General features: G+C 42.7%; 2 protein-coding genes across 2 annotated transcripts in view; both read left to right on the forward strand.

Moving 5' to 3' along the window:
* The first annotated feature begins 30 nt into the window (after positions 1-30).
* LOC111959175 (smad nuclear-interacting protein 1) lies at positions 31-6,414 on the forward strand. The gene is made up of 4 exons (XM_023980655.3): positions 31-331; positions 3,994-4,117; positions 4,291-4,919; positions 5,177-6,414. Exons 1-4 carry the CDS (start codon positions 165-167, stop codon positions 5,427-5,429), a joined length of 1,173 nt encoding a protein of 390 aa, XP_023836423.1. The 5' UTR covers positions 31-164; the 3' UTR covers positions 5,430-6,414.
* A 3,060-nt stretch (positions 6,415-9,474) lies between these two features.
* The window catches only part of LOC111958856 (mitogen-activated protein kinase kinase kinase 5), a 30,515-nt gene continuing 13,880 nt past the window's right edge, over positions 9,475-26,109 (forward strand). Inside the window, exons 1-14 of the mRNA XM_023980162.3 lie at positions 9,475-9,987; positions 10,171-10,310; positions 11,061-11,248; positions 11,550-11,718; positions 15,260-15,366; positions 15,679-15,849; positions 16,289-16,401; positions 16,985-17,144; positions 21,550-21,700; positions 22,099-22,203; positions 22,576-22,628; positions 24,405-24,500; positions 25,180-25,264; positions 25,942-26,075. Coding sequence (XP_023835930.1) covers positions 9,657-9,987; positions 10,171-10,310; positions 11,061-11,248; positions 11,550-11,718; positions 15,260-15,366; positions 15,679-15,849; positions 16,289-16,401; positions 16,985-17,144; positions 21,550-21,700; positions 22,099-22,203; positions 22,576-22,628; positions 24,405-24,500; positions 25,180-25,264; positions 25,942-26,075 — 2,003 coding nt within the window. The 5' untranslated portion in view covers positions 9,475-9,656. The remainder of the gene's footprint in view (positions 9,988-10,170; positions 10,311-11,060; positions 11,249-11,549; positions 11,719-15,259; positions 15,367-15,678; positions 15,850-16,288; positions 16,402-16,984; positions 17,145-21,549; positions 21,701-22,098; positions 22,204-22,575; positions 22,629-24,404; positions 24,501-25,179; positions 25,265-25,941; positions 26,076-26,109) is intronic.

Raw genomic sequence — 26,109 nt, forward strand, 5'->3', positions numbered from 1 at the left:
TGAAAAATATTTAAAGCGTTCTGCCGGAAGCGGAAACTCGTTTCCTTGCGCACAATAGAGAACTTTCTCAGCGTTTACAGTGGGGTTTGTTGTTCACTTTTTAAACATATGTATTCGCTATGAACTTTATTTAGTCGATTTACAACTATTGGTTAAGTTTCATAATGGATAAAGAGAGACGGCATAAAAGAGTGGAATCCCCGGTGCGGGACTCAAAAACGAAAATCAAACAAGAGAAACTCAGCCCTGCTAGGCCCCAGAGATCACGGCGCTCGAGTTCGGGGTCCAACGGCAGCCCAAGCCCACCGCCGCAGAGGAGACGAACGAGCAGGTACCCTGATTTCATGGGTGTATGGTATTGTAGTTAGCGAACACAAATTACACCGTAGGGTTGCAAGGCCATGATGTTACACATCAATAATAGCAACTAGCTAGCCACTAAGCTAACGATTTAGCTAGCTAACTAGTAGGCGTTATTGTTATGCTTTAGTCGTGTAACGTTAACCCTCAATTAGCCCTTGATCACGACTCTTGTTCCATTACATTAGACAAGTCATTGAACAACGTTGTCTTCTGTACGGGGAGTTTTGTTATGAGCACCGACGCTCAATCTGAACATTAACACGCGTCGCTGGCGGTACTTATTTTTCATATAAATAATAATTTTCGAAAAACAAAAGGCTAAATTGATACACGCCTTGATTGGATTAAGGTTAGTGTTCCCACACTGAAATATCTCCACGTTAAAGCGCTTGTTTCTGAAGACGAGGCGACCGACCACCTGTGCTAATTAGCTATCTAGCTAGCATGCTCCATCCCAAAACCTGTGTAAACATAATTCGTTAAGTGTAGTTGAGTGTGGTTTCATCTGGTGGAGGTAACCATAGCTGAATGGATCTGCAAAACTGTTTGAGTGTATTTTTATTTTATTTCTCGCTGATAAGTTCCACATGTCTTGAAAGACTTATGGAAGTGATGATTATTGACGTTTCTAAACGTTAATAACACGGTGTCAGGATTGTACCTAGTTCTTATTAGGTGGTAGTGTGCAAAGTAAATGACTGAATGCAGCCTAGTTTTCCCTCAATTAGCTAGCTCATTTAAGCTAGCTAGAATTCAAATAAAATTGTCACAAGCACTGGAGACTTTACCGCGAAATGCTTGCTTACGAGCCCATCCCAATTATGCAGAGTTTTGTTAATTTAAAAAATATATATTTTTATATATTTCGTTTATTTAGGAAATATTTTCTTAACTCTGTTTTCTTAACTGCATTGTTGGTTAAGGGCTTGTAATGAAGCATTTCACGGTAAGGTCTATATACCTGTTGTATTTGGCACGTGTGACAACATTTTATTTGATTTTGATTTGACAGTATATACAGCAAGTACCAGGTCAATGTGCATAGGTACGAGCTATTTGAGGTAGATATGCACATGAAGACGGTGACTTCGCTAGGCATCAGGATAGATAATGAGTAAAATAAAGAGGAGCAGCAGCAAATGATGAATGTAAATGTTTATGCATGTGTAGTTTGTATTGTCTGTGTGGGAGTGTCAGTATAGTGTATGTAGTCTAGTGAGTGTGCTTAGGGTCAATGCAGATAGTTCTGGTACCATTAACTGGCTATTGAGCAGTCTTATGGCTTGGAGCCTGTATCGGAGCCTGTTGGTCTGAGAGCCGATGTTCCGGCCGGCAGCAGAGTGAATAGTCTGGCTTGAGTCTTTCGCAATTTTTCTAGCCTTCCTCTGACTGTGATGTACTGGGCTGTCCGCACCACCCTCTGAAGTGCTTTGCGGTCAAGGGCGGTGCATTTGCCATACCAAGCGGTGATGCAGCCTGTCATGCTCTCGATGGTACAGTTGTAGAACTTTGAGGGTCAGAGGGCGCAGTCGCGTGTGGTCATGCAGCTGCGTGGGTGAACAGGGAGTACAGGAGGGGACTAAGCAAACACCCCTGAGTGGCACCTGTGTTGATGGTCAGCGTGGCAATTGTTGTTGCCTACCCAGGATCCAGTTGCAGAGTTAAGGGTTCAGTCACTGGGTCCCCTAGCTTGGTGATGAGCTGTAGTCTGAAAAGCATTCTTGCATAGTTATTTCTGCTCTTGTCCAGGTGGGAGAGGGCATTGTGAAGTGCAATTGAGATTGCATCATCTGTGGATCTGTTGGGGCGGTATGTGAATTGGATATCAGTCATCCGGGAAAATGGGCTTTCAAGCAAGGCACAGTGTTCTATTCCTTGAAGCGAGCATGAAAGGCATTTAGCTTGTTTAGGAGTTCTGCATCGCTGGGCAACTCTGGGTTTCCCTTTAATCCCTTATCATCTGCAAGCCCTGCCACATATCACGAGTGTCTGTACTAGCAAAACAGTCTTGTAGCCTCTCGTCTGCTTCCGATCACCTCCATATTGAGCACATCACTGGTACTTCCTGTTTTGAGCTTTGGTTTGTTAACAGGAAGCAGGAGAAGGGAGTCATGGTCGGATTTGCCCAACGAAGGACGAGGGAGGGCCTTGTATGTGTTTAGTCTTATTAATCAGGCAGTAATACACAGTTAATTGGTACGCAGCCCGAAACTCATGCCTCCAGAATGTTGAATAAAATTACATTTAAACATTACTGGTTGTCTGAGTGGTTTGTCCTTCATCTTCTCCAAATTTGAGAAAATATCCACAGCAAAGTATTCTTTACCCAACTTTTTAGAGAGCCGGTAGGTATATGGTTCGATTTAAGGGACATTTTTAAGGAACATTTACATGATTTTGCGGTCATTTGTTTCAGGCTGTATATACCAATTCTGTATTACAGCCTGATTAATCAGACGAGCTATAAATGGTAAATTTGCCAGTGGCACACCAGCCCAGTGCCAACTGAAAGCTACTGGACCAAATGGAAGAAATTATACACTGTCCCGGGCCAAGATCTCACAGGAAAAAGGATAATGCGCGCATAATTTAAATATCAGTTGATTATATACATATTTTGCAGGCTGAGCAAGTAGCCTATAATAACCTACCCTCCATACACTAATAATTTCATTTTAACTTGACAATATAATATTTACATTGATTGTTTATAAAACCTTAACGTAATCTCAAAGGGTGTTATTCGTGATTTTTAACAGTCAGCAGGACCCTATAAAATCATATCTTTTGCTAAATTCAATTTTCCCAGTTTCTGGGTTTTCCTATTTTTGTCTGGGTTTCACCCTCAAAATCACACTTTTTATATATAGAAAATTATAAAAATGTGATGTTCTAAATCCCAAACAATGCTTAAACCACATCAGGAGACCGCTTTTGAGGTCAGGAAAAAAATGTATGTTGGAGGAGGGTGTAGTTGCCTTTCAATTAAATTGCGCACCTAGCAAGAGACAGTTCGGCTAATGGTGTTTCTGTACTGTACCATTTGGCCTAAATGTGATGCCAGAGTTAGCAAAACAAATTGGGAAGGTTTTTTAGGAAAGCATTTAGAAATGTTCATTCAGAGCCTGATGACTGAATTGCGCATCACAAAGATTTAACCATGACATCGGACCAAACTTTTTAAATACCCGGTTTGCATACCCATTGTTGCCTTAGCTTTTACTGGAAGTTGGCATAAGTTGAAACGTCTTCTGTGACAACCAGTTGAAAGCTGCATCCTCTTGCTGCCCGACAGATTATTTTCTTCTCAACGGCTATGTGTGCGGTGCGTGTTATAAATAATGTGCATAAAGAAGTAACAGCTTTGTGAATTTCAGTTTTTCATCAAATCTATGTCCCAGATTGAAAATAGCATTATTACAATATATTTTTTCACTGGCCCAAGCAGACCACTGACACGGATGATTGACTCCCTAGGCCAGCGGCCATCCTGTATGTCGAACCCCGTATTACGAATTATTTGTCAGATGTCGCTGAGAGAAGCTAGGAGCTGTCCGTTGTAGCTAGTTAGCCTTGGTGTTAAATTAGCTATTGGTTTTAAAGACTTTCCTTGTTGATTTGATTGACTAGATCGCCACCCAGGGCAAAAGGTCATTCGCCAGGTAGAAGGGCGTTGGGAAGACGAGACAGATCGCCCAAAAACACCGGCAGGAGCCGAAGCCCTCCCCGCGGTGCCGATGTCAAAATAAAGCGGGTGATTCTATCACTACTTATGAGTAAATGTAACAATTGGGGGAAATGCATTCATGTAAAACTTTCAATGCAGCAAATATGTTCTTTAAAAAATAACACTTTTCCAACTAATTTTGACCCGGTGCTTGACTTGGGAGTTATGCTAATATTCCTGTCCCACTGTCTCCCCAACAGGAGCAGGGTGACCACCGCGGTGCTGACCGAGGTGCCGATGACCATAGAAGGCGCGACCGCAACGACAAGCCAGAGCCCTCGGAGCCACCAGTGCGGCGAAGTAGGTGGGAGCAGGCTGACGGACCCGGAGATTCTGACAGACCCAGGGAGAGAAAACGAGGAGAGAGAGAGCGGGGTGGAGGTGGGGACAGGCCCAGAGAGCGAGAGTCCCGCTCCTTCCAGGAGCAGCAGGCAGAGAGACAGCAGCACGACAATCAACGACGGGACAACCGGCACCGGTTTGAGGAGAACAATGGTGAGGGACAAGCTTTCGGACATGGTACCCAAGAGGGGGGCGAGGGCAATGAAAGCCCCCCAGTCGATAAAGAGAAGCCCAACTTTGAACTGTCTGGTGCGCTCACGGAAGATACCAACACGTTCAGGGGGGAAGTGATCAAGTACAACGAGCCCCCCGAGGCTCGCATCCCCAAGCGCAGGTGGCGACTGTACCCCTTCAAGAACGATGAGCAGCTTCCGGTCATGTACGTGCACAGGCAGAGTGCCTACCTGATGGGGCGGCAGAGGAAGATTGCTGATATTCCCATCGACCACCCCTCCTGCTCCAAACAGCACGCTGTGTTCCAGTACAGGTGAGATCTGACAATCACTTGGTTGCTCAAATCAGGCCCTCGGGATGACATAAGTTTAGCTGCTAATCCTTTGAAATGGTCTCTGTTTTGAAATTATGCCATTTTCCCACTTACATAATTTCCCAACATTTTGTTGAGGTCTGACACTTATGACATCTGGTTAATGTAGTTCTGTTGGGTTTATGTGATTTCAATCTCTAGGTCGGGACACTCAACATCTGGGTAATGTAGTTCTTTCTGTGTCTGCTGATTTCCAGGTTGGTGGAGTTCACGCGTTCGGATGGAACTGGCGGGCGGCGGGTGAAGCCCTACATCATTGACCTAGGTTCGGGCAATGGCACCTACCTGAACAACCAGCGCATCGAGGCGCAGCGCTACTACGAGCTCAAGGAGAAGGACGTGCTCAAGTTTGGCTTCAGTAGCCGCGAGTACGTCCTGCTGCATGAGTTCTCCGACACAGCCGAGGTGGACGCCAGGGCGGAGGAAGATGACGAGGGCCTGGACAAGTGAATGCAAGATCTCTGAGCCTTTTCGAATAGTTGCGACATGCGTCCTTCCGTCCTACTTTCCTTCTTGAAGTAATTACAGAGCTTAATTGGTTAGATTGTTGAAAATAGTAGGATTTTGCTTAGTAAATATGTGCTTACCTCAGGGAAACGCGGAAGGAAATGTGCGTGCTTTCAAGTATTCTGACAGGGCCATGGATTATCCAGTCAAGTGTATTTTTGGAAAATAATATTCTCACTGATGCCTACCACCTGTTGGCCATCTCCTTAACACGGATGGAACAATGAACTGCACAGATGGCGTGTTGCGTTAAGCAGCTTTCAGTGTTAACGGAACAAATAAAAAAAGTGGTAGGAGAAGTCTTTGTGGTCTCTTTGGCGGTCATAAAAACCTGCTTTAACCTGCAGTAACAGGTCTCAGTACTCTCTATTCTCAGGACATTAACTTAAGATCAGTAGTGTGGTTGATTTCTTCCCCCTCCCATATCTGACTGCTTACGTTCAACACAAGTGCTCAATGCCAGAAAGAAGTTACTTTACAAAAAATTATTTTGTTATTATATTTTTGGAATAGAACATTGAATATAAATTAGTATATTGCTGAAGGCTAGCCTATGTCCAGACCTTAATTGTAAATACACTGGATGTATTGAATGTGAACGCTGGATTCATTATGTAGTGTACTGTATTTGGGTTTGAGCGTTGCAACCAGGAGTAAAGAAAGCATATGTGTGTATGTATCTGCTTTAAATGTGTGCTGCTTGTGACGTAGAGAAAAACGTGTGTGTCGCAGTGTATTCTCGTTTACCCAGTCTTTACCACCGAATTGACTAGGCTATGGAGGTTTCTGGACAAAGATCATACCACACTGTACAGCGTGACTATTCCCACTACAAAGACAATTTTGTTTTTTACTTTTTTGAACACCATCTACATTGTAGTTCCATTTTAGGTGTTTTGTATTGTACATAAAGGTTGTGAAAGACTTAGTTTTGTTGATATTTGTTCGCCATAACTTTGATGGTTGATGTATGTTCAAGTAAACCATCGTAACCACACAGTAAGCCACGTCAAGTTATAAACCACATGTAAATTTCGCAAGCTCTACAGACTAATGTACCCAAAATTCTGATAACCGCGGTTTTCAGTTTTATTAGCCTCGCCTGCAGTCCTATGCCGCGCTGCTTTGTGTGAGTAACATTTTCTCATTTGTCATATCATCAGTAATAGTATCACGTAGACCCCTCAAACTTAACTCTGGACCTCAAAGCCAGTTACACTGCATTTTCTTTTCAGGGACTGATTTAGACCTGGGACACCAGGTGTGTGCAATTAATTATAGGTAGAACAGAAAACCATCAGGCTCCGGACCTCGTAGGTTAAGAGTTGAGTACCCCTGACGGTTCTCAAAGTTTGAGCCACAGAGGTACTGCCAGATAAATATTACATGAATATTGCTAACCACAACAAATTGAACATATTTTGGCCAAAGACTGGTATCTATCAAATAAGTTTAGAGGGTGTAATGCAATACAATGTAATAATATTTTTTTTAACTAATGTAACATTTTTGCATTGTAATTTCAAGAAAGTCCTTAAATGTCCTTTAATATATATAGTGATATATTTTCAATTGTTTTTTTATTGGGGGCTCACACAACTGCATTCTAATGGTGCAGCCTTATTGGTCAACAAAGGACGAACTGTCTCTTGTCAAATTGACTGTGGCCAACAAACGTCAAACATGTAGAAATCGCACAGCCCCAGTCAATTTGACTATGAGATTTGCTGGCCCCAGTCAATTTCACAACGAGATTTGCTGGCCCTGGTCAATTGGTCGTCACTCGTTTCTATAACCACAGAGTCATAAACCCCGCCCAGTTCTACAATTTCTCTTAACATTTTAATTTAACCGTAACAACTGCAATGCTAACCTTAAATTAAACCCTAACCTATTTTTTTTTGTAGCCAATTTTGACTTTGTGGCTGTGGAATCTTAATTTGGGGATATAGAAGGGATTGATTGTTTAGCAACAAACCAACAAGTGCGCAACTATGGGGCAAAACACGGGGTTGGCATAGATTTTAGTCTATCTCCAATGTTTATTGAAAACACAAAGTTGCACAATGAGCACTTGTTTCTTTCTCAATACATTCTTAGGTTGTTGGCTAGATACCAATTTCTTTGCCATATAATCATAGATGTGACATCAGTCAAAACACCTACAAATAAAACATGGTATTAGGATCAACTGAGCTGAAACGAGCCACTAAGGATTCACCACATGTCAGTTTCTTGTCATTGTTGAAGCGAAAGGAAACTCAGTCAATGTGACCACGAACTGGTTGTCTTTTGTTGACCAATAAGAAAGCTCTACCCTTAAATGTAATATTGTGTGAACCTAATACATTTTTTGGGAAGAATATTGTGAAACACTATCATTCTACTATTAATGTCGATATTAAGAACAAAAATAACTTATAGCCTAGCTCCTTTTCTACAGTGTATGTTCTTAACCCTGGGCAACATGGGGCTTGGAGGCTCCATAGTACTCCATCAATACTTCTTGTATTCCCCTTGAAATGTTTTTGGAACATAACACAGTTCTGGTTTTCTGCCTCATGGCAAAATGTGTAGAATTGCAGGATATTAGCTTTAACGCTGCAACAACAAAAAGTCTCTGCCCCATTACAAAATGTGTAGAATCGCAGGAAGTTAGCTTGAAAAATGCCAAATTTTGTCTGATGCTGTCGTAGAGACTCAATGTTGAAGCAGCCTTATAGGCAGTAAGCAGCAGGAGCAGGTGCAAAATGGTGTCCAATTTTTTTAACAGTGAAAGGTGGTTCCTGGTGAATGACGAAATCCAATGAATGAATATTTACATAATCTACATATTTACAAAATGAACAGACTCTCAAAAATACAGAGTTTAATCTAAATAGAAAACTTAAGCCGTAACCAGTCCTACACTACTAAACCAGGTTGGGGTATACCATGCTATGGACAGCCTCCCACACATCTCACATGCTAGAACGTAACTCCAGCTCATAGGTGAAACAGGTACCTGTATGCCTATGGCACCTCCCTATGGACCATACCATTATTAAACATGGAGCTCTTTGCCCAAATATGAAATATGGCATATTAACCCTATACAATTTCCACTGCCCTGCGGAAATCAATTTAACATAATAAAAAAATCCTTCTGTTTAAAACAGATCTATTTCTGCATGGGATGTGTCTCAATCAACCCCCTCCCCCAGAAGTTTCAACGGGACGTCTGTCTGTAGCAGCCGAACAGTTGGGGCTACATACATGTCGGTTGTTTTGCTCAAGAGGCAAACACGCCTCACAAGACTTATCTGAAGGTCCCCCGGTACCAGTTTAATGAATACATGTTTAATAACAATAGTTCTACAGGCCAATAGGTGGCAAAAGTATTACTTATGGAGTCGCCCGTGCTCCCATTACGCACGGACGTGACAGATAAGACATGGAGCTCTGAGACACGCAAACTAAAAAACACAGGACACATTACAATATGGAAATAAACACAATTCTTTCTCCCTTGGAAAAATGTGTAGAATTACAGGAAATTAGCTTTAAAATAGCAATATTTTCTATCAGCATCATAGCAAAATGTGTAGAATAGCATGAGATTAGCTATAAAACGACCAAATGTATCTAAATAGCAACATTTCTGCAGGCCCACCCAACGAATTTCTGGCTACGCCAGCAGAGGTCGTAGAGGAGCCGCTGTAAATCCAACAGTTAATTTGACCTAGATAGTTTGTGTGTATGCATTGATATGTAGGCTACATATGCCGTTTAAAAATGTTTTATGTGGTTCTGTCCTTGAGCTGTTCTTGTCTATTGATGTTCTGTGATTATGTTTTGTGTGGACCCCAATAAGAGTAGCAGCAGCTAATGGGGATCCTAATAAAATACCAAAGGGGATGCGATGTTCAGGTGCACATGAACACTTGCTACACCAATGAGAAAGAAGTTTGTTTATATCCATATTGTAACGTGTCCTGTGTTTGAGGTTTGCGTGTAGACATTGGGCGAGTTCGTAGCCGGGGATATGGGAGGGGTTGAAGGCGTGTAAGGGAACAGTTCGCGGAATGTCACTGGAGACGGGTCGAGACGAGACGCACCTGGGGAATTTACAGGAACAGAGCTCCACTGTCTATGACATACTGGAATATGCGTTCTTGAATATTTGGGAAAATGTATACCACCGAACGCAGGCGTATGAGCCTGCACGAGGTCAAGAGAAAGGATCCTGTTTGGGTATCAGCTGGAAGTTTATGGCAGGACCCCTTGGCTATTGATCTCACCACCTCGAATAAGCACATTATTTCACCCCGGAGTCGGACTAGGGCTGTTGCTGTTGCATACATTATCGTTGAGGATGCATCCCTGCCACAGACAGAAGATAATCTGTCACTGAAGTGTGTGAAAGAAGCCTGCGCGGATACGCACGCGGTGTTCAAAACCATTCCTTTCGAGAGGATATCGCTTGGGACGACTGACGTTCTTGATATCTTCTACAATGCAGGCAAGTATAGTCATGTCGACTGTCAGCAAGGCATTTGCGACACCACACTACTTAATTCTTCTAAATTGTTGTTGGCCAAAAAGTTAGTGTGTGTTCTGCACACACAGGTATTTTAAATGTGTATCTGCGCTGCACGGGTGTTTTCGAATTTCGACACTTAATTTGACCCTTCTCTTTTGACAGATGTGGCAGTGGTGGAAATTAGTGACACTTGCTGCCAGCAGTCACTCTTCTATCACCTGGGCGTAAGAGAGAGCTTCAGCATGACCAATAACATCATCCTGTATTGTTACAAGCAGGACAGTGACCTACAAGCACTCAAGGTACACGCAGGGCATCGTGAGAGTTTACAATAATTAAATGATTGACGAAGGGACCAAGTGGGCCTTTTGCCAGCTCACTTTGGGGGCAAATTGGGTTGTAAACAGATTTTAGGGTGTGACATTTTGGAAGAAGTAGGCCACAGTGCCATAAAAATGTCCTTTCCATTGCCACAACAATCCCACCACCAGTTGCATAATATTGCCAATAACTACTGCTGTACTTAAAAAAAAAAAAATAAGGATTTGTGACTTTTTTAGCCCAGATGTCTCTGATATAGATTGATCCTAAGGTTGTTTTCTCTGCATTGTTGAACAAAGGTTGAATTGCAGTCTTTTATCGGTTTATAGGGCAATGGATTTCCTTAGGCCTATCAAGCGGATGTGTGTGTTTAGTAGATATGTGTGTTTAAAGCAGCGCCACTATTAGAGCATGATACCACTCTGGAATGGATAAGGTAGCAAGATGAGTACTCCATTGTCATAAGTCCTCAAGCAGGCATATGACAATGGAACAATGTTCATCACCTCATTTATATTTATAAAGCTTTTGCAGAGATGGGATTAAGCAAAAACATTTCCTAATATTTTAACACATGTTAATACAGTGGTTCCAAGGTGAATATTGTATATGTTTCTGTTTGCTAATAGTGTGCCGGGTTTTGGTCATCATATGTTTATGTATGCTGCATATAGGTAATGCTTGTGTGTGAGAGCTTGTATGTTAATGCCCGTATGTGTGTCTTCCCTCAGGAGCAGTGTGGGAGCTACACGTTCATCCCGTATGTAGTGTTGCCACAGGGCAAGGTGTTTGCCTGCGACGCGACCCTCTTAAGCGGCATCAAAGAACTGATGCAGCCAAGTTTCCAACTGGAACCCCTCCTCACCCCACTGGTAGAGAGGCTCATTCAACTGCTGGATAATGTGCACGTTCATGCCAGGTCAGCATGTCATGCTACCCACGCTGCATGTCTAGTTATTCCCTTATGACTCCCTCATTGTGTCTTTCACTTAGTTTTTTTGCCCAACCAATCTGCTTGGTTCGCTAGCTTGTTTGGGTGGGAGAATAGCAGCAAATAAAGTACATGGTTAAGCTTGGAAATGTCTAGACTGCCCAACTGCAAATGTCTTTCAGTTAGACATGAGCTATTATCAGTCATTTGTGTTATATACAATATATGCCCCTGGATCACAAGCATTTTCAGGGGTTAAGTGTAAGTGTAAAACTGACTCTCTTATTAGTGAGTACTTCCGGGAGTCCATCCGGCATGAGATCCGCACGGCCCGGGAGCGCTTCAGTGGCCAGGACTTGAGTCAGGAGCTGGGCCGCATCCAGAAGCGCCTTGACACGGTGGAGCTGCTCAGCCCAGACATCATCATGAACCTACTGCTGTCGTACCGGGATGTCCAGGTGGGCTTAGCTATGGGAGCGAGGGACCTGGATCATGTTTATTAGGTTACACTGTAGCAAAGCTTTGTGTAATGGAATATGAAAACGAGCGCTTCTTATCGGACAAGTCCAGGTAGTCCCTACCATTTGGTGCCTAATGAACACGACCCAGGGCTCAGTGGTTCTGTGTTTGCCAGTGTCAAGACTGCCCTTGTTTATGTTATGGTGGCTGTTGTGTTTGGGCAGTAGATTTTTTGGCATGGGCTCACTTTTATGACTGTGGAATGCTTTTGTGAGAATCGGCGATATGACCACGAGCAGAAGACTGAACCACACATATTGCAGACAAGCGTGACGCAAGACAGTTCACTCACAGAGTAACTGCTGCAATGTGATAGCTGCGGGACCAAAATAGCTGAGCATTTTAGCCCCGTGCCTCGTACTTTTAGTTGGTGTGGAAATTGGCCCAACTCTGCAGTTTACTTCATGCATCGCCGAATCTACCTTTAAAACCTGTGTGTTAGTGTGGCGGATCTACAGTCTGCATGATGTTTGCCTGTGTTTGGTTGACTACCTTCATTGAGACATTAATGCTCTTTCTCTGTGTACACAAAGACCAATATAAAGGGGATTGAATGCTAACAATGATTAGATAGCAGCCCTCCAAGGTCATTCTAAGTAAAAAATAAACTCATCTTATCAGGGGTCTCGGTTGTAGGCAAGAACTTTTAGGGTTGGGTGATATTATGATAGTATCGGATATCGAAGACGATTGCAAGTTCTCGCTGATGGTGATGACATCGTGATGTGACTGACAATGTATAGCCTGTTTCAACTTGATTGGCTCCACGCAGCAAAGAGCTGACAGAGCAGCCCACAGCAGGGCCATGCCAAGTGGGCTTTTTCTTTGCTATAGCCTGCATAACCTATTTCAATAAATATGTTACAAAGAATTTACAGAATGCAAAAGAGCGATGTAGACAGCTAAGATTTTCACCAAAGCAGCGCAAAATGTCCTTTCAGAAACATATTTTTTCTTTCTCAATGGGCATATAGCCGAAGCATATACATTTTTTTTATAGCGGACAATCCGGTGTCTAATTATTTTAAAATCCAAATTTTGTATTTTCTCCCCATTTGACTTGAATATGACATCCGTTTTTATGCATGCTGGCTTTCTCCTGCCTCCTCCCGTCGTACTACTTCATGATCAAATACAGAGTTCTCAGACAGTTTCAAGTTGTTTTTGAATAACTTAACATGATAGTCCTAAGGTAATAATGAGAGGTGGAACATACGAGAGCAAGATAGAAAAATAGAATGAGTAGTTTCAACAAACCTTAGTCTAAAATAAGTTATTCATCCCTCCTACTTGCCGTTGCGAACCAAACGGCCAAAAGCCAAATCCTACTAATTAAAATAGCCTATCAAAAGCATTAAGACAAGTTAAAGTTATAAAAGATATTTCCCAAGTAGGCCGCTGAGCAAAGCTTATGAAAGAAATGATGTGTAGAGTAGGCCTACTTCAATAGCCTATTATTAACAATGTACAGAACCTACCTACAACGTATAGAAACCTAGGCCTAAGAAGAGAGGAAGATTAGGCAAAAATGCAAATCATTGAATAATTATCCAGTTCTGGGGACAGCAGAGTTGCATGCTCTGCAGCCGGGCCCTTCATGATTTACAACCCATAATATATGTCGGCACACACAGACACACACTTATTTTATGCCACAGCTCCAACAGAGAGGAATAGGCTACTAAAATATGTTTTAGCAGGCTTTTTAGTGTCCATTTTATAACTGTATGTATTATTGTAAATGTAAACAAATATACAGTACCAGTCAAAACGCATATGGAATCATGTAGTAACCAAAAAAGTGTTAAACAAATCCAAATATATTTTATATTTGAGATTCTTCAAAGTAGCCATCCTTTGCTTGTGACTGCCAAGAGTGTACAAAGCTATCTCTCAAACAGCTTCGTGAGGTAGTCATCTGGAATGCATATCAGTTAACAGGTGTGCCTTGTTAAAAGTTAATTTGTGGAATTTCTTTCCTTCTAAATGCGTTTGCGTCAATCAGTTGTGTTGTGACAAGGTAGGGTTAGTTTACAGAAGATAGCCCTATTTGGTGAAAGACCAAGTCCATATTATGGCAAGAACAGCTCAAATAAGCAAAGAAATTGACAGTCCATTACTTTAGACATTAAGGTCAGTCAATCTGGAAAATTTCAAGAATTTTGAAAGTTTCTTCAAGTGCAGTCTTAAAACCATCAAGCGCTATGATGAACTGGCTCTCATGAGGACCGCCACAGGAAAGGAAGACCCAGAGTTACCTCTGCTGCAGAGGATAAGTTATTAGGTTACCAGCCTCAGAAATTCCAGCCCAAATAACTGCTTCACAGAGTTCAAGTAACCACACTTCAACATCAACTGTTCAGTGGAGACTGTGTGAATCAGGCCTTCAAGCTGCAAAGAAACCACAACTAAAGGACATCAATAATAAGAAGAGACTTGCTTGGGCCAAGAAACACGGTGGAAATCTATTTTTTGGTCTGATGAGTCCAAATTTGAGATTTTTGGTTCCAACTGCATTGTCTTTGAGATGCAGAGTAGGTGAACGGATTATCTCTGCATGTGTGGTTCCCACTGTGAAGCATGGAGGAGGAGGTGTGATGGTGTGGGGTGCTTGCTGTTGACACTGTCTGTGATTTATTTAGAATTCAAGGCACACTTAACAGCATGGCTACCACAGCATTTGTAGTGCTACGCAATCCCATCTGCTTTGCGCTTAGTGGGACTATCAATTGTTTTTCAACAGGACAATGACCCACACTTTCTCAGACTGTAAGGGCTATTTGACCAAGAAGGAGAGTGATGGAGTGCTACATCAGATGACCTGGCCTCCACAATCACCTGAGCTCAACCCAATTGAGATGGTTTGGGATGAGTTGGATCGCAGAGTGAAGGAAAAGCACCAAAGTGCTCAGTCATATGTGGGAACTCCTTCAAGACTGTTGGAAAAGCATTCCAGGTGAAGCTGGTTGAGAGAATGCCAAGAGTGTGCAAAGCTGTCATCAAGGCAAAGGGTGGCTACTTTGAACAATCTCAAATATATTTTGATTTGTTTAATACCTTTTTGGTTACTACATGATTCCATTTGTGTTATTTCATAGTTTTGATGTCTTCACTATTATTCTACAATGTAGAAATAAAGAAAAACCCTTGAATGAGTAGTTGTGTCAACCTTTGATTGGTACTGTATATATTTTTGGCTTGGCAAATAAAGGGGGATATTAATTTTATATTACCAGTTGTTACGGCTACTTAATCACGTTTGAACAAAGGTTGACATCGCCCAACCCTACATGCATGTGTAACAAGTACTGCAGGGGTTAAAGTAAATCAATTTGAGGGAGGATATTCACTTTGTATGTCTATTTAAAAAATATTAAAGGTGTCTGCAGCTATGCCTAATTTATAATGCTTTGAAATCAGAGATGTTATTATAATGTTGATAAAGGGTTTGCTGTAATCCAGTCCTCTTTCTGACTTCAGGACTACGATGCCATTATCAAACTGGTAGAGAGCCTGAACAACTTGCCCACGTGCTTGGTGGCTGCCCAGCAGAGTATCAATTTTCACTACATATTTGCTTTAAACAGGTACCACTGTTCCTCCACTTGTCTTGCTCACATATTCTGTTTGACGATAGTCTTTCACATGATATCATAAAAGGAAATAATGTGTATACAACACTAAATGGGTGAGAGCCAACCCCCATTTTAACACATAATTAGGGGGCTTGCTGAAAGCATAGTACTGTTTTTCCCCTATCTTTATTATTTTAGACGACTGAATCAAGCACACAGATTTTCTTCAAGAAATTTACCCGACACTTTAACTTTCAGCACGACACAGGCTGTTGATTCTGAGGATTCCATCTGTCATAATGTTTCCTAATCTTTGACCTTCAGGAGGAATCGTCCAGGTGACCGTGCCAAGGCCCTGGAGMTGATTCTGCCCATTGTGGAGTCAGGTGYCAGGGTGGCGTCGGACGTGCACTGCCTCTGCGGCCGTATCTACAAAGACATGTTCATGAGCTCTGGCTTTAAAGACCATCGCAGTCGAGACCAGGCCTGCTACTGGTGAGACCTACCATTACGGTGTCCATATTAGTACAGCCTTAGAGTCACAAGGAGTTGGTGTCAAAGCCACTCGGACTTGTTGTTCGTCCTAATATCCACGCCGTACGCACAGCATCCCTTCACTCACTCCAGTCAAGTCCTCCTTACTAGGGCTCTACATCAGTCTATGTTATGTTATTCCTTTGAGTTCCCTCCATCCTTTTCAGTTACACTTGAGTCCTCTGTCATAAAGGCTGCATAACACTGTTAGAATTAAGACATAGCAGATGGCATAAACAGACATGACACCTGGTGTCAGGCTTATGACAGCTGACACACCTGATACTATATGATACGCTGTTATTAAACAAATCATTGGTTAGGTCAGCTCATTGACTAGGCAGCAATATGTGTTAATTAATTAATCCATTTGAATCTCCCTTCATGGATTCTCCCCCAGGTACGGCAAAGCCTTCGAGACAGAGCAAACCCTTCACTCCGGCATCAACAACGTTGTCCTCTTGATGGCTGCCGGCCACGAATTTGACACCTCCATCGAGCTGCGCAAAATAGGTACATTGTTCTCACCGACACTCCACTGCCCTGAATCAGTACCTTGTTCTCAAGGTACATAACCCAATTTAATTATATTCCTCAGTCTGCAAACCAGAATTTGTAAGATCCTGGTCGAATGAAAGGCCCAGCTAAAATAGTCAAAAAGGTTTATTCACGGGAACGTTCTGAAGTCAAGAATACAAAACAATTCATTTTATACTGACTTCTCACGCCCACACACTCACACAACCATACGCACACAATTGTCCTGCTACCCAGCCGACAGAGATTATTGACCTTGTCCTTGAGACGTACTCCCCGTTCTCACCCAAATCTCTAGTCAGGTCGGCACCAAGCTCAGACAGTCTGTGTTTAAAATACCATAAAGACATGTTGTCTTTACCCTCATTCTGACTAGACTACACATTTATTGATGATGATTTTATACATTCTAATCAATTCCATCCAGTTATATGTTTCAGGGTGGAATATTCTAATCATTCAATCAACAGATGATTCTCTCCTATCATATTCTCACTATCTAACCTCTGTGTCTGTCTGCGCCCGTCTGTGTGTTTGTGTTTGTTGTGTGTGTTTCCAGGCGTGTCCTTGAGCAGCCTGCTAGGGAGGAAGGGCAGCTTGGAGAAGATGCAGGACTACTGGGATGTAGGCTTCTACCTGGGAGCCAGCATCCTGGCTAACGAACACAGGAAGGTCATCGAGGCTTCAGAGAAACTCTACCGGCTCAATGCACCCATGTGGTGAGAGGCAGTCACAGTCCATCTTGTTAGATCCTATGGTCATGTCACTGCAAACATTCAAGACAGCACAAAACAGATCTGGACCAGCAGGCATTCTTGATGGAAATATATGAGCATATTCATTCTAACAGATTCCTCAATAACACATATGTTATATGAACCTGGTTTTTGAGAATGAGATGATTAGAAACCAGGATGAGAGGCACATTTCAACATATCCTGTTAAAAGGGCAAGTACAGTCATCCGGATTAAATGTAAAATAGCCTTTATATTTTTTCACGATTTTAAAAATGATCAAAATTTGAGAAATTCACTTTTTCTCTCCATGTCTAACTATCAGTAAGGCTGAAAACGGCTATGGCGCGGAGTAATAGGGGAGTGGGGGGAGCTCCCTGACTGACAGTTCTTTTAAAATACTTATGACAAGCAACTGAGGTAATGAGCAGTTTTGCAGTCATCATCATAGCAACTAGTTCATCTTATAGTTAGTTCATCTTGGACAATTTCAGTTGAAACTGGACAGGTGAGGCCTGGTATGCCTCATAAAAATACACTGCTCAAAAAACTAAGGAACACTCAAATCTAACACATCCTACATCTGAATGAAAGAACTATTTTTATTAAATACTTTTTCTTTACATAGTTGAATGTGCTGACAACAAAACCACACTACAGGCTGATCCAACTTTGATTTAATGTCCTTAACAAAGTCAAAATGAGGCTCAGTAGTGTGTGTGGCCTCCACGTGCCTGTATGACCTCCCTACAATGCCGGGCATGCTCCTGATGAGTGCGCATGTCTCCTGAGGGATCTCCTCCCAGACCTGGACTAAAGCATCCGCCAACTCCTGGACAGTCTGCTGGTGCAACGTGGCGTTGTGGATGGAGCGAGACATGATGTCCCAGATTGCTCAATTGATTCAGTCTGGGAAACGGCCAGTCCATAGCATCAATGCTTCCTCTTGCAGGAACTGCTGACACACTCCAGCCACATGAGGTCTTAGCATTGTCTTGCATTAGGAGGAACCCAGGGCCAACCGCACCAGCATATGGTCTCACAAGGGTCTGAGGATCTCATTCTCGTAACTAATGGCAGTCAGGCTACCTCTGGCGAGCCCATGAGGGCTGTGCGCCCCCCAAAGAAATGCCACCCCACACCAGACTGACCCCACGCCAAACCGTCATGCTGCGAGATGTGCAGCAGCAAACGTTCTCCACGCCGGCTCCAGACTGTCACATGTGCTCAGTGTAACCTGCTTTCATCTGTGAAGAGCACAGGCGCCAGTGTCGAATTTCCAATCTTGGTGTTCTCTGGCAAATGCAAACGTCCTGCACGGTGTTGGGCTGTAGCACAACCCCCCACCTTGGACGTCGCGCCCTCATACCACCTCATGAGTCTGTTTCTGACCGTTGAGCAGACACATGCACATTGTGGCCTGCTAGTCATTTTGCAGGCTCTGCAGTGCTCCTTCTGCTCCTTCTTGCAAAAGGCGAGGTAGTGTGGTCCCTCTGCGTTGTTGCCCTCCTACGGCCTCCTCCACGTCTCTCCTGATGTACTGCCTGTCTCCTGGTAGCGCCTCCATGCTCTGGACACTACGCTGACAGACAACAGCAAACCTTCTTCCCACAGCTCGCATTGATGTGCCATCCTGGATGAGCTGCACTACCTGAGCCACTTGTGTGGGTTGTAGACTCCATCTCATGCTACCACTAGAGTGAAAGCACCGCCAGCATTAAAAAATGACCAAAACATCAGCCAGGAAGCTTAGGAACTGAGAAGTGGTCTGTGGTCACCACCTGCAGAACCACTCCTTTATTGGGGGTGTCTTGCTAATTGCCTATAATTTCCACCTGTTGTCTATTCCATTTACACAACAGCATGTGAAATTTATTGTCAATCAGTGTTGCTTCCTAAGTGGACAGTTTGATTTCACAGAAGTGTGATTGCCTTGGAGTTACATTGTGTTGTTTAAGTGTTCCCTTTATTTTTTTGAGCAGTGTATATACAGTTGAAGTTGGAAGTTTACATACACTTTAGCCAAATACATTTAAACTCAGTTTTTCACAATTCCTGACATTTAATCCAGGTAAAGAATCCCTGTTTTAGGTCAGTTAGGATCACCACTTAATTTTATGAATGTGAAATGTCAGAATAATAGTAGAGAGAATGATTTATTTAAGCTTTTATTTCTTTCATCACATTCCCAGTGGGCCAGAAGTTTACATACACTCAATTAGTATTTGGTAGCATTGCCTTTAAATTGTTTAACTTGGGTCTAACGTTTTGGGTAGCCTTCCACAAGCTTTCAACAATAAGTTGGGTGAATTTTGGCCCATTCCTCCTGACAAAACTGGTGTAACTGAGTCAGGTTTGTAGGCCTCCTTGCTCGCACACGCTTTTTCAGTTCTGCCCACACTTTTCTATAGGATTGAGGCCAGGGCTTTGTGATGGCCACTCCAATACCTTGACTTTGTTGTCCTTAAGCCATTTTGCCACAACTCTGGAAGTATGCTTGGGGTCATTGTCCACTTGGAAGACCCATTTGTGACCAAGCTTTAACTTTCTGACTGATGTCTTGAGATGTTGCTTCAATGTATCCACATAATTTTCCATCCTCATGATGCCATCTATTTTGTGAAGTGCATCAGTCCCTCCTGCAGCAAACCACCCCCACAACATGATGCTGCCACCCCTGTGCTTCACGTTTGGGATGGTATTCTTCGGCTTGCAAGCCTCCCCCTTTTTCCTCCAAACATAACAATGATCATTATGGCCAAACAGTTATATTTTTGTTTCATCAGACCAGAGGACATTTCTCCCAAAAATACAATCTTTGTCCCCATGTGCAGTTGCAAACCGTACCAAAGTATGTTCATCTCTAGGAGACAGAACACGTCTCCTTCATGAGCGGTATGACGGCTGCGTGGTCCCATGGTGTTTATACTTGCGTACTATTGTTTGTATAGATGAACGTGGTACCTTCAGGCGTTTGGAAATTGCTCCCAAGGATGAACCAAACTTGTGAAGGTCTACAATTTTTTTTTCTGAGGTCTTGGCTGACTTCTTTAGATTTTCCCATGATACCAAGCAAAGAGGCAGTTAGTTTGAAGGTAGGCCTTGAAATCCGTCCACAGGTACACCTCCAATTGACTCAAATGATGTCAATTAGCCTATCAGAAGCTTCTAAAGCCATTCCATAATTTTCTGGAATTTTCCAAGCTTTTTAAAGGCACAGTCAACTTAATGTATGTAAACTTCTGACCCACTGGAATTGTGATACAGTGTGTTATAATTTAAATGATCTGGCTGTAAACAATTGTTGGAAAAATGACTTGTCATGCACAAAGACTTGCCAAAACTTTAGTTTGTTAACAAGAAATGTGTGGAGTATTTGAAAAAGGAGTTTTAATGACTCCAACCTAAGTGTATTTAAACTTCCGACTTCAACTATATATGTGTATATGTTGACTGCCAGACCATATTCATAAACCATGACTATCAATGATGTCAGGATCTCCCATTTGGCATGTCTCTTATGTTGCATTTTGCAGCAGAACTGACAGATATTTTATTATTTTACCTTTATTTAACTAGGCAAGTCAGTTAAGAACAAATTCTTATTTTTAATGACGGCCTCGGAACAGTGGGTTAACTGCCTTGTTCAGGGGCAGAACGACAGATTTTTCCTTACCAGCTCGGGGATTCAATCTTGCAACCTTCCGGTTATTAGTCCAACGCTCGAATGTTGACATGACAATTGCGTATGAGTTTTGAACGACACTCCCCCCTTTTGTTCCATGCTGGCTGAAGAACTAGCTAGCCAGTAACTAGCAAACACCAGACACAGATGAAAGGGGAAACCTATAATTATCTTTGCCGTAAATGAAAAGGAGAAACCTGTTGTTTGATGTCACCTTGCAGTCAAATTTTAGCACCAGTACACTAGCTAGCTATGTAAACCACACCCCTCTGCAAACACACCTTCTGTGCTGATGGTTACGAGTCGATACTTATTTAAATTAGGCAAGAGAATAACACGTTACCATTGGTGTATTATAAGGAGGGCTTTATGTGATGTCACACGTAACCCTAAATTTTCCCGCCACCTGAATTCAAGTTTTTGACACGAGGAGGGGACCAGTAGCTTTATGATCAGACTTGATCAATGTACAAGCAACAGTAATTTTTCCTATTTTGTTCATCCTACTTTGATTTGGTTTCATCCAACTATAATCCATTTGATGAAAAACATGATTTTGACTGTGGGATCTTTAATGTTAAAGATACTGTCCATTTTAGAGGACCCCTTTCCCCTAAGCAAAAGTTTGGTATGACCTCTTTTAAGGTCAATGTTTTGAACTTTGATTTTGATTTTCAAACACTTTTTCGCATCTTTCTTTTGAGGTATGTGGGCTCGATCATGGAGACGTTCATCTTGTACCATCAGTTCACCAAGCCCCCGGAGGTGAAACCGTCTAAACAGGAGACCGTGGACTTCTGGATGGAGCTGATGCTGCAAATCTGCAAGCCCACTGTTTCCACTGACCGCTGCCCAGTAAGACCTCACCACAGCTCCCAGTACATTCAACTTTATTTAGTTAGAGCATAGCGGCATGTTTCCAAGTCACTCTGTCAGACACTACCGCTCCAAGTACTCCCAGTTCCTCAAACCCACATTGCTTTGTGAGACCTCAATAGATTCTCTCTGCCTACTATATAACAGTTCTGGCCATTCAAATGCAGTGCAGTAAAAAAAAAAAAATAGCTTTTACATGTATTTAACTGCACGGTCATGGTCAGATAATTGCTAATGATGTTGGCACTTGGCGTCACCCTGCCGGGAGAGTTTGTCACGTTGACAATGCACAGTACCTTTCTGCAGCAGAAGTATTTGGTAAAGTAACCTTTTAATGCCCAAAACGGTTATCACCATTAACCATTGCCGTTCCTCAGGTTCTGATCCTGGAGCAGACCAAAGTGCTCCAGCCCACCATAGTGTGTGTGAGTGAGGAGGACGACAGCTGCACGGTTCGGCTCAACCACATCACACCCCTGAAGGTACAGACCATGTTTGGCATGACAATGACCATAAGAGTTGGCTAATACAGTACAAGCAGATCTGGGACCAGGTAAACAGACCCCTCTACCGCCTTGTAGATATTGAACTACTGAGTTATACTGTACACGTCTACAGTTTTCAACCTGTTAAGACATAGAAAATGGTAGTTCAGGAATGGTGTGTTTAACCAGAATAGGCGTGGGGTGTTTTCAAAACGGCACCACGTCAGTGACGGGAAAGAAGACATGCCTATAATTGCCTAATGAGGATGTGTAAACCCGCGTGTGTGTGCAGGCGCGTGCATACTTTGTGTGTTTGTTTAGACTGTTGAGTGAGCATTTTGACAGTCTGCCGTGTCTTCCCTTCCCTAGAAAGGCCAGAAAGCCCAGTGGACTTTCCCAGCCTCGCAAATCCGGGGAGTGAGGTATGGTAACGGACAGTACAGAGTGTGCTAACATTTCTGGGTTAAGTTCCTGGCCCTGTGATGTGTGGGTGTGTCGTGTTCACGCCTGCAGCCCATACACATCACCAGGGCTAGTCTACCAGACATAGGTTCAAATACTATTTGAAATATTTCAGTTTTTCCTTTAGCCTGCCTGGAGTTCCAGATGGGCAGAGTTTGCAGGTTTGCGACTACTCTATTGGTTCCATTGAGCCAGGCAAGCTCAATCAAGCCCAGCTAAAGTATTTGAAAGGATTTCAAATAGTATTTGAAGCCAGGTTGCGGTTTACTGAGTCTAAACACTATCTGTCTGGTGGACTTGGCCACTGGCCACACAGGGTGTTTTTGTCTGTTGTTTTCAAAGACTGTGACTGGATGTGTGTGTGTCGGTGTCTATTTGGCTGTGGAGGTCACTGTGTACTTTACCCTTGTTTTGCTTACCGAACTGCCTTCAGGGCGATATAGATTTATTTTCTTTCAGTTTATATTTGCAACACTGTCACCCAGGGCTGGGCGATATGGCCAAAATCTCATATCCCGGTTATAGGTCATTTCATATCCCGATAACGATACATATCACGATATACACATTTTCTGTAAATTCAATGAATAAATAGTTTATATAAAATGACCACATGTAGAGGCCTATTTCTTATCACATTTAGAATTATACGCAACAAATAAAAGGTACTTATTCATATTTGATTATTTCTCCTTTTCTTTAGAACCTTTGTGCAAATTTTCAATTAAGCATCTAACAAAATATAAAATATGGAGGTATATAATCTAAAAAGGTAAATAGAAAACATCTCAACTGTAGTTGCAAACAAAATATATAATAAATATTTTTAGGGGCTTGCCTGTTTTGCATGTTATTTTTGCATTAACACGTGTCACGTATCAATTTGGTACCTTGGGTCGAGGTTAGCACCAACTCACGAAACCCCCGTTTCTCGACCGTGTAAATTGGGGCCATGTCTTTGCAGATGTAAGTTGTAACGGCAGCTGTTATCTCCTTCCATCGTCGTGATTCTTTGCCATATGGTGTGCCGCGGGCAAAAGCCTCTTGCAACGTCTGAGTCGGGGGTTTGTTTGAGCACTTGACTGTACTTTTTGGGGTCTCATCCGTAGACTCTCTCCGCACTGTTTCACATGATTCTTACGTAGGTGGTAAAAGAGGTTAGTGGTGTTTGAGCCTGTTGTCGGGACCGGCCTGCGGCATATTATGCAGGGGACGATTTTCTGGTCCGTGTCAGACTTTTCATACCCAAACCACGTCCATGCGACCGAAGTAGCCCCTCTTTTAGGTACGAGCTCCGTGCTCTGTGTCACGTTCACTCTCCTCCATGTTTGTTTGTGTTGCAAATTTCCTTCCACACGGCACGTTTGACTAAAAATATTGTCGTGAAGTGTGTGATTTGCGACACAACGAAGTAAACGAAACGATAGACGTTTTTCTATCGTCACACAATATATATCGTCATATCGCCCAGCCCTACTGTCACCTGGTGGCTTCAGACGTATCAGTATTTCAATCTATACGAGATAGAAAGAAAGAAAGAAAACGTCCTTCTCTGAATTGGAGAGCCACATATTGAATGTGCTATTGTTGGCTTTTCTTGTCTTTATTCAAATTCCCTTTGTTTGCCTGCATTGGTATTTTGAGAATACTTGTTGTTATTTCATTGTGATGCTGCTGTTAGCTCTGAAGGGTTGTGTAGCTCTTAATGCCCCTCTTTAACCTTTTGACCTGCTCAGTGTTTCCAAGTTTGACGAGCGTAGCTGCTTCCTGTATGTCCTGGAGAACTCGGATGACTTCCAACTCTGCTTTCCCAGCGAGCTGCACTGTAAGGGGTGAGTCCCACACACGTACAAACACACTTGTACATAGACACACACACGCTCACGCACAAACGCACATCAAAAGGCAGCCTTTAGCCCAGCTGTCTAGCAGGAAGGGGTATAACAACCAACCATATCAACCATTGATTCATTCCCCACATTCTCCACACAAAACCTACATACAGATTGGGCCTGTTCTTTCAACCATTATCACATGATTTGATTGTGTTGACATGACAACTGTTAATGTTTATTTTACTCTGGCCTAGTGAAAATAGAGCCTGCTTCTCTCTCCCCTTTCGGTGTGGATTGATAGGGATGTGCATTTTACATTGTGTGCTAATACAGTACATTATTAGCTAGGTGTTGTGTATTGGGATACAGTAAAACCCAGGTGTTATCCAAGACTTTCTGGGAAGGAAGGAAGTAGGAAGTGGTTTTCATAGTAGTATTTGTGGAATCAGTGAAAGGCGAGTAACTGGCAATCAAAAGGTCCCCTTTAATAGTTCATGACATATAAGATTGATAACAGTGCTGTGTACTGAATTTGTTTGTGTAAGTTTCTGCAGGTCTTATCTATGATTTGCCTGTGAGGTCCATGAATACATGACTGACTGATATGTGACATGCTCCCATGTATTTGAACAGTCTTTCCAGATTTAGTTTCTTGTGTGTGCCGTTTCTCCATCAGGTTCTGTGAGATGGTCAACTCTCTCCTAAGCCAGGCAGAAGCCCCAGTGGAGTACCCCAGCGAGCTCACTGGAGGATTACTGGAGGTCAGCTAGGCTCTTTCTCAATCCATATTTCCTCGATTTCCTCTCTTCTTTCCTCCTTCTGAAAACGCTTTGGAAACCAGGGCTCGAGGGGAGAGACATAGGACCTTCTCCTTCAATACGGTTGAAAAGGAGGTGAGGAGAAAGGATTCACGGAGTTGTGGAGACACAAATTGCGATAGGGCCGCAGAGTCCTCCCTCTCGAGGCTGCTTTTCCATTTTTGACAACCCCCCCCTCTACCCTACCAGTACACAAACAAGCCCTGTCATGATGGGGTCAATAGGCGAAAAGTTTCCCTTAACCGTTGCCCAAGTAGTGCTATGGTTACCGTATTCCCGACCTCTCATTTTTTCGTGTGTGTTAAGTTCCTGGTATTCACAGAACATTGGATTCAGTCCAGCATGTCACTCCAGCAAACCTGGGTTCAAATACTATTTGAAATCATTTGAAATAGTATTTCAGTTCACTGCAGTTCAGAGCAGCAGAAGATTTCTAAATAAACATCCTTTTCCATTGCTTTGTGCTCTCACTCAACCTTTTCTGTTGTGGTTGCTTGTGAAATTCTTTACAATATTTCTAACCCACACACTCTCTTACACATTTTTTATGAAACACGCACACGCACATTTAGTTTCACACCCGTCTTCCTGTTGAATTAAACCTCCCTTACAACCTGCAGTTTATCTATGAGACCAGCGAAAACAGAGACAAGGTGGTTCTGGGTAAAGGAACCTATGGCGTGGTGTATGCTGGGAGGGACCTGAGCAACCAAGTCCGCATCGCCATCAAGGAGATCCCAGAGAAAGACTGCACGTATGGAAAACACATTTCCCCCTTCTTTTTTTTG

This window comes from Salvelinus sp. IW2-2015, linkage group LG35 (assembly GCF_002910315.2).
Source record: "Salvelinus sp. IW2-2015 linkage group LG35, ASM291031v2, whole genome shotgun sequence".
NCBI classification, from domain to species: domain Eukaryota; kingdom Metazoa; phylum Chordata; class Actinopteri; order Salmoniformes; family Salmonidae; genus Salvelinus; species Salvelinus sp. IW2-2015.